The sequence below is a fragment of the Salvia miltiorrhiza genome, chromosome 2 (assembly GCF_028751815.1).
Source record: "Salvia miltiorrhiza cultivar Shanhuang (shh) chromosome 2, IMPLAD_Smil_shh, whole genome shotgun sequence".
Taxonomy (NCBI): Eukaryota; Viridiplantae; Streptophyta; class Magnoliopsida; order Lamiales; family Lamiaceae; genus Salvia; species Salvia miltiorrhiza.
This window is the reverse complement of record NC_080388.1, coordinates 18,083,803-18,102,629: the sequence shown is the minus strand read 5'-3', so window position 1 is coordinate 18,102,629 and position 18,827 is coordinate 18,083,803. Positions and strand designations below refer to the sequence as shown.

General features: G+C 40.1%; 1 protein-coding gene across 1 annotated transcript; it reads left to right on the top strand.

The window, feature by feature from the left end:
* The first annotated feature begins 12,451 nt into the window (after positions 1–12,451).
* Positions 12,452–15,599, top strand: LOC131011443 (PLAT domain-containing protein 3-like). The gene is made up of 2 exons (XM_057939240.1): positions 12,452–12,589; positions 15,029–15,599. Exons 1-2 carry the CDS (start codon positions 12,521–12,523, stop codon positions 15,503–15,505), a joined length of 546 nt encoding a protein of 181 aa, XP_057795223.1. The 5' UTR covers positions 12,452–12,520; the 3' UTR covers positions 15,506–15,599.
* Positions 15,600–18,827: the final 3,228 nt, after the last annotated feature.

Here is an 18,827-nt window from a genome sequence, read left to right as displayed (position 1 = left end):
CGGCCTGAATTGAAGAAACCGGATGGAGCCCGACAGTATCCAAAAGCATATTACATGCTTGAAAGGGATGAGAAGAAGATTTTACTACAATGGATACAGAGTCTTAAGTTTCCCGATGGGTACGTGTCAAATATTAGCAGATGCGTTGATTTGAACAACCTGAAGATGCACAACATGAAAAGTCACGACTGTCACGTGTTCATGCAAATACTGCTACCTGTTGCCTTTAAAGAACTTCTTCCTAAGCACGTTTGGGAGACAATTACAGAGTTAAGTTTCTTCTTCAGAGAATTAACATCTCGCAACATCTCAATAGATGATATGGGAACCCTGAGTGAGAAGATAGTTGTTACTATATGCAAACTTGAGCGTATCTTCCCACCGAGTTTTTTTGAGTCAATGGAGCACCTACCTGTTCATTTGGCAGATGAAGCACGGCTTGCCGGTCCAGTGCAGTATCGATGGATGTATCCTTTTGAACGATATTTGCGAACATTGAAAGATCATATAAAAAACAAAGCCAAGGTTGAGGGATCCATCAGCAATGCATATATACTAGAAGAAATGTCAACTTTCTCTTCGTATTACTTTGAGGATCATGTGACTACAAAGTGGAGAAATTTGCCTCGCAATATTGAAGAACCTATTGCCGAGAATGATGATCCCAATGTACTCGCAATATTCAAGTCAGTTGGACGTCCGATTGGTCGAACGACAAGGAGATACATGGAGCCAAAAGAATACATTGTTGCACACATGTATATTTTGAGCAACTGTGCGGAGGTTGCAGACACATATATCAAGTGAGTATTCTCATTCAATTTATGTATATTTTTAGCATCGTACATAGGTAATAACATATAACTTTTTCTTTGTATCCAAGGATCTTCGAGGGAGAAATGCGATATGCAAATCCTTCAATCACCGAATAAAGTTAGAGGTTGCATATGATAACAATTTTCTCGTGTGGTTTAGCCATTATGTAAGATGCGACTTCTTTATGTCTAATATACATTTACGTGACTAAAATTGGCTTGCAAACTAAAATCAATGCATGTAACAGGTGAGTCGTGAAGGAACCATATTTTGACATATGATTCACGTGCCCGTGATCCATTTCGGATATCAAACGAAAACATACAAAAACTATGTGCCTATAGCAAGAGAATAGAATCTTACTTGCGAATCCGGCAATGATCGACTCCAGTGTTGATCTTCCAACTTGTTCCCACGACAAGACTTGACGTTGGGTGGCAACGATCTTCAAGTCCTCTCCTTTTCCTAGGGAAACGCGCCGCCTCTCTTTTCTGTACTCTCACAGATTTCTCTCTATTTTATCTCACGTAATGTCACAAGTAATTAGAATTAGGGCTGTACCTATTATTTATACTGGGTATTAAAACCCTAAATAATAAGCCCATCATCTAATTAAACTAAAACAAAGCCCAAAGGCTCAAGTGAGAAATAGATGGACGGACGCCCCATATGGAGTGAAGCCTTTATTGGGCCAAGCGGGGATCTATTAGCTTGAATAAAGTTTGGCCTCCCAGTGCTCGATTTTCCTATTCCGCCCAGAATAAAATTGAGACACAAGTATTAATTTATTCCACTAGAAAATTAATACTGAATTACCTCTTTATTCTTTAGGTGAGTCGGGGCTAGTATTAGACTTAATTAATCCTCGTGTTTAAGATATCCAATATCCATTAATTAATTAATTCCTCTGACGATCAATTAATTAATTAATTAGTCGTTTAATTATAAACGACATCTCGAGTGCTACCACTTAAACTTATTATCGTATCGGAACTAATTCCAGCTGCAGGGTTTAATACGATAAACTTATTAAGTTCCTCGAGAGGATATTATCATCCCGTTATTAGCAGGACACGGATCCTTATTGCAATATAATCGCATGTCAAATAATAATTGCTATCACCCAAAGTATCGAGTATATTGAGCTTCAAGAGAACTCTCACCCATGATAAATCAAAGCAATTGTCAATATATTATTTACACCGATTAATCCAACTAAGGTTAAGATTATTTAAGTCGCCGAGATCTTGATTCTTAATTAGTCAGAATATAAGAATTCATCTCACTGTGATCCTGTTCAATACACGAAGGTACTAGCATAAATAAATAGCCAAGATAAACTATTTATCCATTTATGCTACAATCTAAACCAGCAACTCGTCCATAGTTGCCTCGATTGTGAACTCAATTTATATCTCAACTTTTTCCAATTATATGATCTTCTGTGATCTACAACACACCATATAATCTATAGTATGAGATAAATTGGACTATAATAGGATTATGCAATAACAATATTTCAGATAGAAGAATTATAGTGAACTCAGGAATCAATGTATACAAGCATAAAGTCTTGCTTTCAGTATACAACCCTTCAATTCTCCCACTTATACTAAAGCAAACTTTTAGTATACAATGTGACTGAAAAACTGATAATATCCTCTAGCTATTACAAAATCTCCCACTTATACTAAAGTTTAATTTAGTATAGGGAGGCCACGAACTCCAAGGCCTTCAACATGCTTGTTGAACACCGCACCAGGAAGACTCTTCGTGAAGGGATCAGCTAGATTATCAACTCCCGTAATATGCATCAAAGCTACATCACCATGCTTGACCACAGACCGAATGTAATGATACTTGCCATCAATGTGTTTCATGGATTGATGACATCTTGAATCCTTGCTATTCGCAATAGCAGCCTCGTTATCACAATAAATTGTGATGCATTTCGGCAAACTAGGAATCACATCAATCTCAGTTAGGAAGTTCCTGAGCCATACAGCCTCTTTAGCAGCTTCACAAGCAGCTACATACTCGGCTTCCATGGTGGATAGTGAATTGTATTTCTGCTTTACACTTCTCCATACAATGGCTCCACCCCCAAACTTAAACACATAGCCAGTAGTAGACCGCCTCTTGTCCTTATCACCTTGATAATCGGCGTCCACATACCCTACCGGTGTCAGATCATCAGACTGGTAAACTAGCGCATACTCCTTAGTCCGTTTAAGGTACTTGAGTATGTGCTTTACAGCAGTCCAATGAGCTTGACCTGGATTCGCCTGATATCTTGCTGCAATGCCATTGGCAAAACAGATATCAGGCCTGGTACACTGCATCGCATACATGAGACTTCCCACAGCCGAGGCATAGGGAATTATCTTCATGCTCGCTATCTCCTCAGGCGTTGTGGGACACATTGCCTTAGATAGCGAAACACCATGTCTGAAAGGTAGAAAACCTTTCTTGGCATTCTACATGCTGAACCGCGCTAAAACAGTGTCAATGTAGGATGTTTGAGACAAACTCAACATTCTCTTAGATCGGTCACGACCAATCTTTATTCCGAGAATATATGCTGCCTCTCCCAAATCCTTCATTTGAAACTGTTGGGATAACCACTCCTTAATGCCAGACAATACATTCACATTATCGCTAATGAGAAGTATGTCATCCACATAGAGTATAAGGAATACCAAACTCCCATCGATACAAACCCTATAAACGCAACTATCGTTGACACACTACTCAAAACCATAAGTTTTGACCACGTCATCGAAACGTTTGTTCCAGGATCGTGAAGCTTGCTTAAGTCCATAAATGGACTTCTTGAGCTTCCACACTAGATGCTCCTCACCTTCCTTGATGAACCCCTCTGGTTGTAGCATATAGATGTCTCTATCTTCCTCAAGATACCCATTCAAGAATGCGGTCTTGACATCCATTTGCCACACCTCTAGGTTCATATGGGCAGCCATGGCCAAGAGAGCTCGAATAGACTTAAGCATGGCTACTGGCGAAAAAGTTTTCTCATAATCGATACCAGGTCGTTGAGTATAACCCTTCGCCACTAGTCTCGCTTTGAAGGCCGTAACCTTCCCGTCCGGTCCTCTCTTGCGTTTGTATACCCATTTGCAACCAATGGCCTCACGACCAACAGGTAGCAAACATTTCTCGTATACATCCATGGCAGTTATGGATTCATATTCAGAAACCATACATGCTTCCCATTCAAGAGCATCTGGATCTGCTAGTGCTTCTGAGTAAGTCCAGGGATCTTCTTCGACAAGCCCATCATCAACTGAATCCATAGATTCATTGACAAATGCATATCGATTGGGCAGTTTGCCCTTTGATGCCCTCTCACTACGACGTGGCACTATTGCAGATTCAGTATCGACAGCTTGTGCATTTTCTGATGAGACTTGGGGTACTACATCTTGCACAATTGGCTGAGTTGGTTGACTTGTCGTGCCAATGTTTTCGACCTCACCGAGGATAATTTCGCTCCTACTTTTGTGGTTATTTACATAGTCCTCTTCCAAGAATCTTGCGTTAGTGCTAATAACGACTTTCTGATCCTTAGGACAATAAAAATAACCACCTTTCGTTCCTCTAGGATATCCTATGAACAGCTTTACTTCAGTTCTAGGGCTCAACTTATCGGCATCCTTGTTCAGCACGTGTGCTGGACTGCCCCAAACCCGGATGTGGTTAAGAGAAGGCTTGCGCCCTGACCACAGCTCGGACGGGGTCTTTGCAACCGACTTAGAAGGCACTAAGTTCAGAATGTAACCAGCTGTTTCTAAGGCATATCCCCAGAACGAAATAGGTAAAGTAGCGAAACTCATCATCGAACGAACCATTTCTAGAAGAGTCCTATTTCTTCTCTCTGCTACACCATTCTGTTGGGGTGTACCCGGTGTAGTCAACTGAGATGTAATCCCAGATTCTAACAAGTATGCTCTAAACTCGTTACTGAGGTATTCGCCACCGCGGTCAGATCGCAGTGACTTGATACTTTTACCATGTCGCTTCTCTACTTCCGCCTTGAATGTTTGAAACTTGTCAAAACATTCAGACTTGTAGCGCAACAAGTAAATGTATCCGTACCTTGAGTAATCGTCAATGAAAGTGACAAAGTACTCGTACCCTCCACGAGCTTGAGTGGACATAGGTCCGCACAAGTCAGAATGAACCAGTTCCAACACTTCTTTGGCCCTATACCCCTTGGCCTTGAAAGGCCGAGTCATCATCTTTCCCTCTATGCAGGATTCGCAGACTGGGATTGGTTCTACTTGGAGAGACTCCAAGATACCATCGGAAACCAGTCTTTGAATCCTCCTTAGATTGATGTGACCCAATCTTAGGTGCCAAAGAAGAGTTTGGTTCTCCAGAGAAAAAGCTTTTCTCTTCTTTTGGTTTGTAGTCAAAGTATAAGCAGATGAAGAATAATCGAATGGACATGAAAAAGTATAAAGAGAATCAGCCGCACTTCTAAATAAAACTTGACCATCTTTGATGAATACTGCACTGTCTTCTAAAAGAACAGAATATCCATACTTTCGTAATTGAATAGTAGAAATCAAGTTTTTCCGAAAACCCGGAACATAGAGTACATCTCTCAAAACCAAAACATGTCCATCAATCAATAAATTCACGTCTCCAATTGAAACAACAGGTAAGCTTGCTTCATTTCCCATGGAGAGTGCTAGCTCGCCTCCACTAAGCTCCCTTGTCCGCAGGAACCCCTGCAAGGTGTAACAAATATGGTCAGTTGCACCCGAGTCAACAACCCATTGATGGGAAGATCTCGAAACTGAGTATGTTTCTGTTACAAGAACAGTAGAAATACCTTGAGCTTTCTTCATCATGGGACAGTCAGACTTCCAATGTCCTACTTGTTGACACTTGAAGCATTTCCCTTTCCCCTTTGGCTTGCCAACGCCTCCGGTCGGGCCTAGCTTCTTCTTGCTCCCACCTTTTTCTTGGCCTTTCTTGCCATGGGGCCCTTTCTTCTTCCTACCTTTCGGTGGAAAACTGGGTCCTGTGGGAGTGGCCAAAGCCTGTGGACTCTTTCCCATGACCCCCTCGGCCGCTACCAACTCATTAAGCAGTTCATTTAGAGTGAACTTTTTCTTGCCCATTACGGCATTGAGTCGGAAGTTTTCGTAGGATTTGGGCAGAGTGTGGAGAACCATGTCTACCTTAATGGCATCCTCGATTCCTCCACCGAGCACGTCCAGCTCATTGAAATGATTAATCATTCCAAGCACGTGCTCGCGCACAGACGAACCTTCCATCATCTTTGAAGACATGAGTTTCCTCATGAGTTCAAAACGGACTGATCGGTCCGATTCCCCAAAGAGCTCCTCGAGGTTCCTCATAATTGCAGCCGCAGTCTCCAACGACTGATGTTGCAGCTGCAACGCAGAAGACATAATGGTCATAATATAAGCTTTCGCCATATTATTCGCCCTATGCCACCGCTTATGGGCCTCCCTTTGCTCTTCGGAAGACCGAGTAGTAAGGTTCGGGAGCGGGAGTAGTAAGCACAAACTTATACTCCTCCGCGTCTAGGACAAATCCCAAATTGCGCTTCCATTCCGAAAAATTTGGACCAATAAGCGGCTTAGCAGATAAAACATTCAAAAGCGGGGTAACAGTCATATCTGAAATATAAACAAACAAGCGCACATTAGAAAACACGTTATTGCATAAAGATTCGTAGCAATAATATTGTAACCTTTTGATAAAACAATATTATTGAAACCTCCGTTAGCCCAATCGAATTACACGCAAGCCACGTTCGTGTGGACGTTTACACCAATTATCAATTTACTTTGTCTTAAACCAACTGTGGAGGTCTATATCAATTTTATTTAAAAAATTGAATTATCCGCTTAGTCTTTTACTTCAAAAGGTTTACTGGTTAAACCACGTTGACACGGAAAACCTAAGCATGCATTTCTAGAACACATGTAATAAAACATGCTCGCTTGAAATTAAAACGTGCTTAGTTAAAACGTGATAGAACCTAGCATGATATTCTATGCGCATTTAATTCACATAAAGCAAATAAAATCATGCTCAAAACACCATAACGGTGATTAAAACCACGACATGCTAGGAACAATAAAGAAAAAGATTCTTCGCGGCCCATTCTTGGAATCTCATTTCTAATCTATTACAATAAAAATAATAGAAAAGAAATTAAAAAAAAACTAAACAGGCTGAAAAAAACTGATCCAACCCATTGTATGGGCCCAAAACGCGCAGCCTAGCCTCTGAAGCCCGTTCAGCAGCCGCCCAGACCCGCAAGGAGAAGCCCAGCCGCAAGCCCAAACCTTCTCTGGCCCAGATCCGCGCTCAGGACCCGTCGACCCGCGCCCTGCCCGTCTGACCCGCCATCGACCCGCGTCTGGATTTAGGGTTTGCGAGAAACAGGCGCCGCCTAGGGTTTCGCCTCTTAGCGCGGCGCCGCCATCTTCTTCAACCGCTGCGCTGCACAACCGTCGAGCAGCACCAGCGCACGCCGAGATCAGGCGCCGTCATCTACCAACTACTCTCCTGCTGGCGACGTCGTCAGCCATCGCTGCTGCTCCGGTGAGCCTCCACCCGACACCAGCGTCGCAGCGCCGCGACATCCGCCAACCACCTCCACACGTCGTACAGATATTGAGCAGACGGTAGTTGCCGGAGCGACCGCCGCCCTCGACGCTGATGTGTGGGGTTGCAACAGTCGATTGTGCACACCGAACGCGGCTGTCCCTCTGTGCGTTCTAGGTGCAGTAGAGTCCGCTGGAGGCGCGGCGGCGCCCGCCGATTGCCGGTGCCGGGCGACCAGCGGGAGCCCGGAAAGTCTGAATCGGCATCCGTACTAAAAACTCTTGTACCTCGCCTCGTTCTTCGCAGTTACAGATTACATTCGAAAACAAAATACAGAATTCGAAAATCTAGTCTAACCACGGATTTTCTCGTGGTGGAAAAACAATTACAACGTCAAATCGACGTATCCCACGAATCAACAAGCCACGAAGAACAACAGCAGGAAAAACAAAAAAAACTTAATGGTTTTACTATTCGTTTATCCGACAGAGCCGAAATTCTGGAACCACGGCTCTGATACCAAGTGAAGGAACCATATTTTGACATATGATTCACGTGCCCGTGATCCATTTCGGATATCAAACGAAAACATACAAAAACCATGTGCCTATAGCAAGAGAATAGAATCTTACTTGCGAATCCGGCAATGATCGACTCCAGTGTTGATCTTCCAACTTGTTCCCACGACAAGACTTGACGTTGGGTGGCAACGATCTTCAAGTCCTCTCCTTTTCCTAGGGAAACGCGCCGCCTCTCTTTTTTGTGCTCTCACAGATTTCTCTCTATTTTATCTCACGTAATGTCACAAGTAATTAGAATTAGGGCTGTACCTATTATTTATACTGGGTATTAAAACCCTAAATAATAAGCCCATCATCTAATTAAACTAAAACAAAGCCCAAAGGCTCAAGTGAGAAATAGATGGACGGACGCCCCATATGGAGTGAAGCCTTTATTGGGCCAAGCGGGGATCTACTAGCTTGAATAAAGTTTGGCCTCCCAGTGCTCGATTTTCCTAATCAGCCCAGAATAAAATCGAGACACAAGTATTAATTTATTCCACTAGAAAATTAATACTGAATTACCTCTTTATTCTTTAGGTGAGTCGGGGCTAGTATTAGACTTAATTAATCCCCGTGTTTAAGATATCCAATATCCATTAATTAATTAATTCCTCTGACGATCAATTAATTAATTAATTAGTCGTTTAATTATAAACGACATCTCGAGTGCTACCACTTAAACTTATTATCGTATCGGAACTAATTCCACCTGCAGGGTTTAATACGATAAACTTATTAAGTTCCTCGAGAGGATATTATCATCCTGTTATTAGCAGGACACGGATCCTTATTGCAATATAATCGCATGTCAAATAATAATTGCTATCACCCAAAGTATCGAGTATATTGAGCTTCAAGAGAACTCTCACCCATGATAAATCAAAGCAATAGTCAATATATTATTTACACCGATTAATCCAGCTAAGGTTAAGATTATTTAAGTCGCCAAGATCTTGATTCTTAATTAGTCAGAATATAAGAATTCATCTCACTGTGATCCTGTTCAATACACGAAGGTACTAGCATAAATAAATAGCCAAGACAAACTATTTATCCATTTATGCTACAATCTAAACCAGCAACTCGTCCATAGTTGCCTCGATTGTGAACTCAATTTATATGTCAACTTTTTCCAATTATATGATCTTCTGTGATCTACAACACACCATATAATCTATAGTATGAGATAAATTGGACTATAATAGGATTATGCAATAACAATATTTCAGATAGAAGAATTATAGTGAACTCAGGAATCAATGTATACAAGCATAAAGTCTTGCTTTCAGTATACAACCCTTCAAGTCGTCCTTTTTAACGATGATTTGAACCCGTATGTTAAGTCTCTTGCAGCCGGGCCCTTATTTTTCGGAGGCCAACCCGCCTAGGGAAGCACATGGGAGGATTGTCTTTCAGAGGATGCCTAATGGGTAAGTATTTTAATTTAAATCATTATTTTTCGTATAGCAAACAAATCCTTAAATTAGTTTTACACAATGCTTTGATGGAGCCAGTGGGCCTGGCCAAAGCCTGCACTAAAGCATTTAAGAGGGTGGATAACCCAGGCGGGTACACTTGGAGGTTGACTCCCCCGGATGTGAAGGAGGCGTACTATGCCGAATTACAGGTATGATTGAATTTATAGTGCATATAAATTTATCATTATCTATTGTAAAATGTTATATATTAAATTAACTATTTCTTTCAACAGAAAGAGTTTGCTTGGTCACTTGAGGACGAGCTTGAGGTCAGGGGCATGTGGGAACTGAAAGCCAGCAAGAGGTACAGTGACATGATTAGCGACTACAAGAGGAAGCTCAGGGCTAGTACCGATGAAGGTCGGGAGATGGATAGACCCCTCTGGATGTCTGCCGAATTCTGGACAGGACTCCAGGCATACTGGAGTCAGAAGGTTGTTCAGGCCGTTTCCAAGCGAGCACGTGCGAATCGGATGTCTGAGCCCGATGGACCCGGTACAGGGATCAGCAGGCACGTGGGAGGGTCTCGGTCCACTCGTATCCTGCAGCAGAGTCTGGTTAGTAATTATCAAATAAATTCATAAATATATATATATATATATATATATATATATATATAATATCGCAAATAATAACTTATTTATCTTATATGCATGCATGGACAGAGCTTGAAGACTGGACTCCCCCCGACTGCACAGAACTATAGCACCTTCCTCCGCCTCCACATGCGCGAGGATGAAACTTTTCTGTCACAGAGGGATGAGTTAATTGATGTAAGCGTTTAAGTTTAATCAAATATTAGTAATTCATAGTGAAATGTATTTATTTTAATACAATTTTCAATTGTTATGTCTGAATTAGGCGGAGATTCGTCGCATTGCTGTTGAGACTCACCGAGAGGACCGGCTGCCTGAGATCTACTACTTGGAGGTCGTACGGCCCGACAGGTCCCGGCTCTACGGCACTGGAAGTGCCGGTAGGAGCCAGGTTAGTAGGGGGTCTTCTCAAAGCACAGGCACTTCCATGATGTCTCAGCAGCTGTATGAGACACGGATCTCCACGCTGGAAGAGCGCCTTCAGGCCGAACAAGCAGCACGTGAGGCCGAACGAAAGGCTTCTCGAGCAGAACGTAAGGCCCTCCAGCAGCGTATGGCTCAATTCGAGGAGTTCATGAGGCGGTCGGGTCAGCTACCTTGAGCAGCACTTTATGTTTTGGAACTATTAATTTCATGTTTTGGACTATTTAATTAATTCATGTTTTGGAACTATTTGTTTGAACTATGTTTAGGAACAAAATTACACTTGCACTTTCTTTTTACATTTATGTTATGTTGAGCAACTATTAATTTCATGTTTTCAAACAACATTACAATTACTTCGTAACAACGTAATAAATTCAAAATAACGACAAATGGAAATAAATTCAAATTACTTATCTTATAACAAATTATCTCCTTGTTTTTTTATAAAAATAAAGACGTATGGAAATAAATTCAAAATACAATTATCATGATAAAATACTAATGGTGTATATAAACTATATTGATTAAAAAAAATTATATAATAATAATAATAAATTAATAAATAAATACTTTTGCGACATAAAAATAAAGACAAAAACGAGTTCGATCCGTAATTAACAGCATCTCATCGATACCATCTCGATATATTATAAGGTTATGAATATATATATGATTTTGTATATTGAATTAGACTTTAAATGAATTAATAGGTACTATATATATCAATAATACGAGTGTTCTGTACTGGTGACCATTCGAAAGAAACTTCAAAGTTAAGCGTGCTTGACTTAGAGCACAACTAAGATGGGTGACCGACTGGAAAGTTCGTCTAACTTATAAATAAATAAATAAATAAAAATAATAATTAAATAAATAAATAAATAAATAAATAAAAATAATAAATAAATAATAATTAATTAATTAATTAAATTACAAAAAAAATTGCTGGCGACATAATGCCGCCGGCAATTAGCGGCGGCATTTTACCGCCGGTAACGAGAATAATCTCCGGTGATATTCACCGCCGCCGTCCGGTGAATACTACCGGTGGCAAAGTCGCCGCCGGTAATGCGCCGGCATATCTCCGGCGTTCGCCGAGGAAATATAACGGCGGGACCTACCACTGTTAATTACCGGCGGCGTGTTTTGCCGCCGATAATTGTGTTACCGACGAGAAAATTATCGGCGGTGAGACGCCGCCGGTAGTTTAATTTTCGGCGGCCGCCTCGCCATTACCGACGGCAAACTCCGCCGGTAATTGCCGGTTTTTTTGTAGTGTTTAATAATCAATATTTTGAATATAAATATAAATTTAGAAAGTTCGTATAGGCTCGTGAGCCGCTCCGGCCCGCTCGCGAGCCTCAAAATATTCGGTAAGTAAAGTTCGGGATTCGATTCGATACTAAACAAACTAAACTTGAGCACACCACTATTCGGTTCGGCTCAGTTCGATTACACCCCTACTTTTATATATAGTAGATTATTTGGAATTAAAAGTAATTAACTTTTCATTTGGTAATTAGACTTACCGTTATGAAAACATCTACTTGGAAGATAAATTCTTTCCCTAAGAAAGATTGCAAAAATCAAAATTCAACTTTTTGGTATGAAATTTTGGATCACCGCCCATAGAGAGTGGAGCAATTCCTTGATTGTAGTAGGAACATAAATGTTTGACCGAAAATTCCATAAGAGCCACGCCTTTATTTCTCCACTGGATTTTGTAGAAAATGTCAAATTAATTTATAAGTTTATAATAGTACAATTTTGTAACTTTATTTTTTTTTTAGATTATTAATTTATACGATATGATCAATAGTTCAATAGCCTTTTAAATCAACGCACAGGGCAATACATTGCTACCTTGTTATGTATAATGTAAGATTTAGCTGAGCTTATTAGACTCCAAAACTATTACATAATTAGCATCCTTCTTCTGCTAGTTGGAATTGAATAAATATAGTTAAATTAACAGAATTATGTGATCTATAAATAGAGGACATGCGATATCATTTATTTGTAGAGAAAGATGTCGAGCCGCCGCATCTTCTTCACACTCGCCCTCGCCCTTCTCGCTGTTTCGCCTGCATCTTCTTCTGTAAGTAATTTTTTTTTCTTTTCTTAAAAATAATTTTGATCATGTTGGGATAGGTTTGAGTAGTGTAGTTTGGAATCATCAACATCAATATATTATCTATTTGAGTTTCTTTAATGGATACTTCTTTGGCAGGATTTAAGTTTATATACGAATGAATGATTTCTCATGGAAAAAGAAACTGAATTAATTGTATATCGATTTCATCAGGGACACCTGAAATATTGAAAATTAATTTGTGTTCTTGTGTTATAACTTATATCATATGTGTGGGTTGTAATCATGAGTGTGATGGCGTGGCATATTTGATCTTAATTCTCACAAAAATCATACCTTAAATCTGTTTTTTTACTTTTTACATGCATGTAAACCAAATATTACTTGTTTTGTTTCGTTTGTAAATTCGCATTGAGCCCTTTTCCAGCAAAAAACGTCCGATTTCGAAAATCTGTGCAAACCAACATCTTCAGATTACGTTTTTCTGGTACCGGAAAGAACATTAAGAAAAAGAAAAAAAAGAAAACAAATGATTTAGAGTGACATTAAAAATCAATAATGTTTAATAAATGTTTAAATGCATTTAAGTATAGTATGTGGTATGTGTTACTAATGATTTTGAGTGACATTAAAAATCAATAAATCTACGCCGCATTATGGTTAGTCATAAACTAATCAAATAAAAAAAATTGATTTGTTTAATTTATTATGTTTTAAATATTTTTTAATTATCTTATTGTATTGTCTACATTGTAGCTATTTTTATTTTATTGTATTATCTACATTGTAATTAATTTTTTATTTTATTTTTTGATACTTTTTATTTTAAAAAATAAAAATAAAATAGCTATAATGTGGATATTACAATAAAATACTTAAATTATATTTTAATTAAATAATTAATTTAATTAATTAAACCTTTTTCTATTTGATTAGTTTATAGCTAGTAGCCATATAATGTGGGTTTACAATATGGCAGCATAGCATCACTCATGAAAATTACGGATATTGGTGCCAAAATACATTAATTTTGAATCTATTTTGATTTTTCTTATGAACTTTAAAAATTATCAAAATATACATAGTAATTTACCTCCAATTTTGATTTTCGGACAAATTGAATCTGACATGGTATTCTGAGTGGCAAAATGAAATAAATTATCAGCGATGTGGAAAAAATAAACTGAAATGTATAGAAGCAACAAACCCATTTTTCTTTACATTGACGGGATGAACCCTAAAATAATGAAATATACGTGTTTTATTAATTTCAAAATATTGATTTATTTCACTTATCCTAACGTGAGACAATGACGTTTGAACACAATTTGTACGATGTGTTTTTTTACATCGAGGGTTCTGTCCATGTTAAATTTTTGAAATGGCACATCAATTTAAATTTTGACATAATTTGAAATTGTGGTATATATATATATATATATATATATATATTGCGATGAAATATCTGTAATTTTTAACTTTTAAAATTTGTACAAAAAGCCAAAATGACTTTGCGCTGATAATCTACATCTAGAGATATATCATAATATTTGTGAATAAAGATATGATCTTATATACATATGTATATTAAAAACAAAAATTTTAAAGTTTCCTGTGTATTTAATATTCTCTCCGTTCTAGAAGAATATGTTTAATTTGTTGAGCATAGATTTTAATAAATGTTGGATGAATGTGTTGTGAGTGGAGAAAGGGTCAACTTTTGTGAGTGAAGCGGAGAAATAAGAGTTAATGGGCTCAATTAGCCGTTCTTTTATAAGAAAAAGAAAAAATGTCCACCCAAATAAAAATATGCAAAAACTAGCCTTTTCTAACGTAAATGTACAATTATACCCTTAATACTGTTACACACTTTTTCGCAAAAGTGTTTAATAACATAAAGTGTGTAACTGCAAAAAAGTGTAACAGTGTAAAATACACTATTACACACTTTTTTCGCTTCTAAAAAGTGTGTAATAGTATATTTTATATTATTACACACTAAAAGGGTATTTTAGTCAGAAATGCTATTATTTTCATATTTTTATTTGTATGGCTAGAATTTCCTATGGCTAAAAGATTTTGGCTAGACTAGGGTGTTGCCTCAAGAAAAAATGATGGATCATATTGGTAAAAATGTAAATAAGTGTTGAAAATATGCATAAAAAATAAGGAGTTAGTGGTGAATCATATAAAAAATGAGTTGTGCATATTTTGGTAGGATGGACAAAAACAGAAAGTATGCATACTTTTTTGTAACGGAGAGAGTGATTTTTGTTTTGAGAGGAGAGTATATAATCGTGAAAGTAAACATTTTTTTTATTTTCTTTACATTTTGACTTTGAGGAGTATATCTACGTGGACAATGGAAAATCTAAATGAAAGAAGAAACATGAAATGACAAAATCCAAATGTGGATTAATTATATGAAGCTTTATTAATCTCCAGGATAAATGTGTTTACTCTCTGTATGTGGAGACGGGATCAGTGCTGAAAGCAGGAACCGATTCGAAAATCAGCATCACACTGAGCGACTCGAGCAAGGACTCGGTTTGGATTCCAAACCTGAAGGAATGGGGTTTAATGGGCCGCAAATACGACTACTTGGAGAGGGGAAGTGTAGATGTATTTGCGGGCCTGGCGCCCTGCATTGGAGCGCCCATTTGCAGGATCAATGTCACCTCCGACGGCACCGGCTCCCACCATGGTTGGCTCTGTAATTCCGTCGAGGTCACCTCCACCGGCCACCGCAAGGGCTGCAGCCAGTCCATTTTCTACGTCGACCAGTGGCTCGCCACCGATGCGCCGCCCTACCAATTATCGGCTGTTCTTGACGGTTGTGGAGATTTTGCCGCCCGGAAAACTGTTTCTCCTTTTGCTGTTAGGAGGTCCGTTCGATCCGTTTCTGCTACTGCTGCAAAGTGAGGACAGAGATAGTCGTGTTGAGGTTAAGTTTGATCGGAAAAGGCTTTTCTTATTCATTTTCAAGTAAATAAAATAGTCTTTGTTTGCTAGCAAATCTTAAGGTCGCCTACTTTTTTTTTTTTTTAGATAAACATAATTTTAATATAGTATACAAATATCATAAATAGTTTGTGCACTACCTCAATCACTCGTGTGACATCAAAATAGTTCATTATATTTTTTTAACTCACTCGAAGGGCGATGTTCGATCCTAGCACAATATGCAACGTAAATCCCCTAATTCAGCATTTCAGCTGTTCAAGTGAAAATTATTTTCTTTTCTTTTTAGGTTTAAAGGAAATTCTGAAAAACGTAATCATGGTTGGATACAGTTCTTGAAGCCCCACCAACAGAATTTTCCTTTACGTTGTTCTCTATAATATTTTAATTGTTTTGTGTTACGATTATTTAAGTCTCATCTTTAAAATAAGGGTTAAGATGCAGATAAACCCCTGTAGTATAGGCCCTTATAGCGTATTGCTCCTCATACTCACTGTGTGTGCAAAATACCTTCTAAAGTTCAAAAAATCACACACTTAAACCCCTATGAAATAACGCCGTTAGTCAACGTTAATAATTTTTTTTTATTATTATTTTATTTCGAATTGTGGGGCCTTGTTGACGTCCCCTCCTTCTTTCTCCTCACACGCACCCGCTGCATCTCTCTCTCTCTCTCGCACAACACTTCTCTCACTCTCACCAAACCGTCAGCGGCGGCGCCTCCCTTCCGGCGGCAAGCACCACCACTTCTCCTTCGACCTCCGGCGAATAGCGGCCCTCCCTCTCGTCTTGACTTAGCAGTCGACGGCAGCAGCAACAAAATCCGGCCACCACCGCCTCATCCCTCATCTCCCTCTCGGGTCGCTTCTCAGACCGGATACCCCAGCAACCCTCCTCCTTGGCAACGGCAGCCGCCGTGGCCTCAGTCGCTTCCTCGATCCCCCCCTTGGCGACGGCGAAGCGCCGCTGCCTCCCTCGATCTCTCTCTCTCACCTCTTACAGCACAGATCCCCTCCATTTATTTGAACGACGACTGCAGCAGCGACAAGTCGCCGCCGTGCCATTCCTCCCTCCGCTCTCTCAGAGACCAAAACTCCCCAATCGTTGGGCAAAGATTTAGAGGGTGGTGTACTCCTTTCTTCACATTTTACTGTTGTTCTGTTGCTTGGCGGTGGTGGAGATTTTTGTAGTGGTTGATGTTTAGCCCTATTTTGTGATGATTTTATGGGTCTTTTTGTTGTGCATTCGAGCATGCTTCGTATCTTTTTGCTCTATCCTTCACTTGCTCGATATTATTTGGTGGTATTACTGTTGTGTGCAGGAATCGGGAGCAGCCGCGCGTTTTGGCATCGTTTGGAGCAGTTTCGGAGGCAGAGCTCACGGCGGCCGCCGTCCATGGCGGCCGCCGTCATGAAGCCGGCCGCTGCCCCACGGCGCGCACCGTGCAAATCTTGGAAGATTCCGCGAAGGCCCTCCATGGCGCCGCCGTCCCACGGCGGCCGCCGTCGCTGTAATCCGGCAGTTACGTTTTTGGGCTTTAAAAGCCGATTTTTAGGGTTTCTTGCACCACTTCCGACCCCAGCAGCCTCCAAGCGATTTTCCCTAGTTTTCCATTAGTTTTAGAGTAGTTAGAAACATCACAAACATTTTTGGATTCGTTGGATTAAAGTTAATGTCATTTAGCATTCCGTTGGATTGGATTTCCGGATCGTACACTTATGTAAGAGCTAAGTTTATTTCCCTTAGTTTTCTATATGAATGAATGCTAGTTTATTTCCATTGCTTAGTTTATTGATGCTTAGTATTCAATTGATTAAATGTTTATTCTTTTATCTTGCCTAGATAATCGTTGTTTATGATTGTTGAATTAGCTAATGCTTTCTAGATTGCTAGTTAGAACCCTAGGTTTATTAGTTCCCTGCGTTCTTAATCTGCTTCCTATTTTCTGCCTAGATAGATTTATATGCTTTCTGTTGATTCTGCATTAGATAATTTTACAAGCTTTATTTAATTACGCCTAGATTTAAAGAGAGAGTGTCAGACCCAACTACCCGATTAGAGTGTTTAGGTTTATTTCCTGTTTCCTGTGAGTAGCACGATCGAAGCCCTGCTAAGCCTTCCTTGAGAGACGACTTGAGTCACCTTACCACCCTAGGACGACCTCGTATAAATTCGAGTCCATCCACTAGGTGTTTTTGGATGAGTCAAATTTTGGCGCCGTTGCCGGGGAAGGCTTTAGGCATTTGATTGTGTTGCATTTGTTTTCAGTGTTTATTTTATTTCTTTCTTTTAACTCGGTTATTTTCTCCCTCCGGTGCGTTTGATTTGTTTGTTCGTGTTGTGTATGCAAGGACGCAGAAGCTTGAAGAGGAAGCTTCCACCTTACTACGACAACATTCATCGATCTCGTGAGGTTCTTTCAAGCCTGGAGAAGGAATCCGAGTCCAGTTCGAGAAGCCTTGTGGAATCACAGTTCCGAGAGGAAAATTGTGAAGAGAGAATCGCTTCCAACCCCATTCTGGAAGCCGTTGAGGAAACACTTTCAGTGCATTCTGAAAGAGAAGAAGAAGATCGTCCCAATCCTGATCAAGAAGCCATGGCAGAGCAGAATGTCCAGTACATGGGAGATTTCTCCAGGCCGGTTATTGGGAACGCTAGCACTTCAGTGATAGTGCTTCCCACAGCAGTCCGGAATTACAATCTGAAGCCCAACGATTCGAACCTGCTGCCGCTCTTTCATGGGATGCCAAGTGAGGACGCCTTACAGTTTATCCGTGACTTCTGCTCTCAAGTGCAAACCTTCCCACTGTTGGGACTCACCGAGGATCAGTTGAGACTCAAGTGCTTACCTTATGCACTCAAGGACCGAGCTAGGACGTGGTTACTGTCCCTGCCGCCGAACTCCATCACCACATGGGGAGAGGCATGTGAGAAGTTCATGCTCAAGTACTACCCTAGTCACAAGACACAGGAGATTAGGAGCCAGATAATGAACTTCATGCAAGAAGCTGATGAGCCTCTCCACGAGGCCTGGGAGAGATTTCAAGAGCTCCTTCGCCAGTGCCCGCAGCACCAGTTAGCACCCGTCATGTTGATGCAGTTCTTCTATGACGGGTTGATTCAGACGGCACAGTTTATGGTGGATAGTACAGCAGGGGGCAACATTGCCCGGAAGACAGCTGATGAGCTCAAAGAGATCTTCGAAACACTTGCCGCGAGTTCTCAACAGAAATCAGTTAGAGGAAGGAGGGTTGAAGCCAATGCAGTAGCTCCCAACAATGAG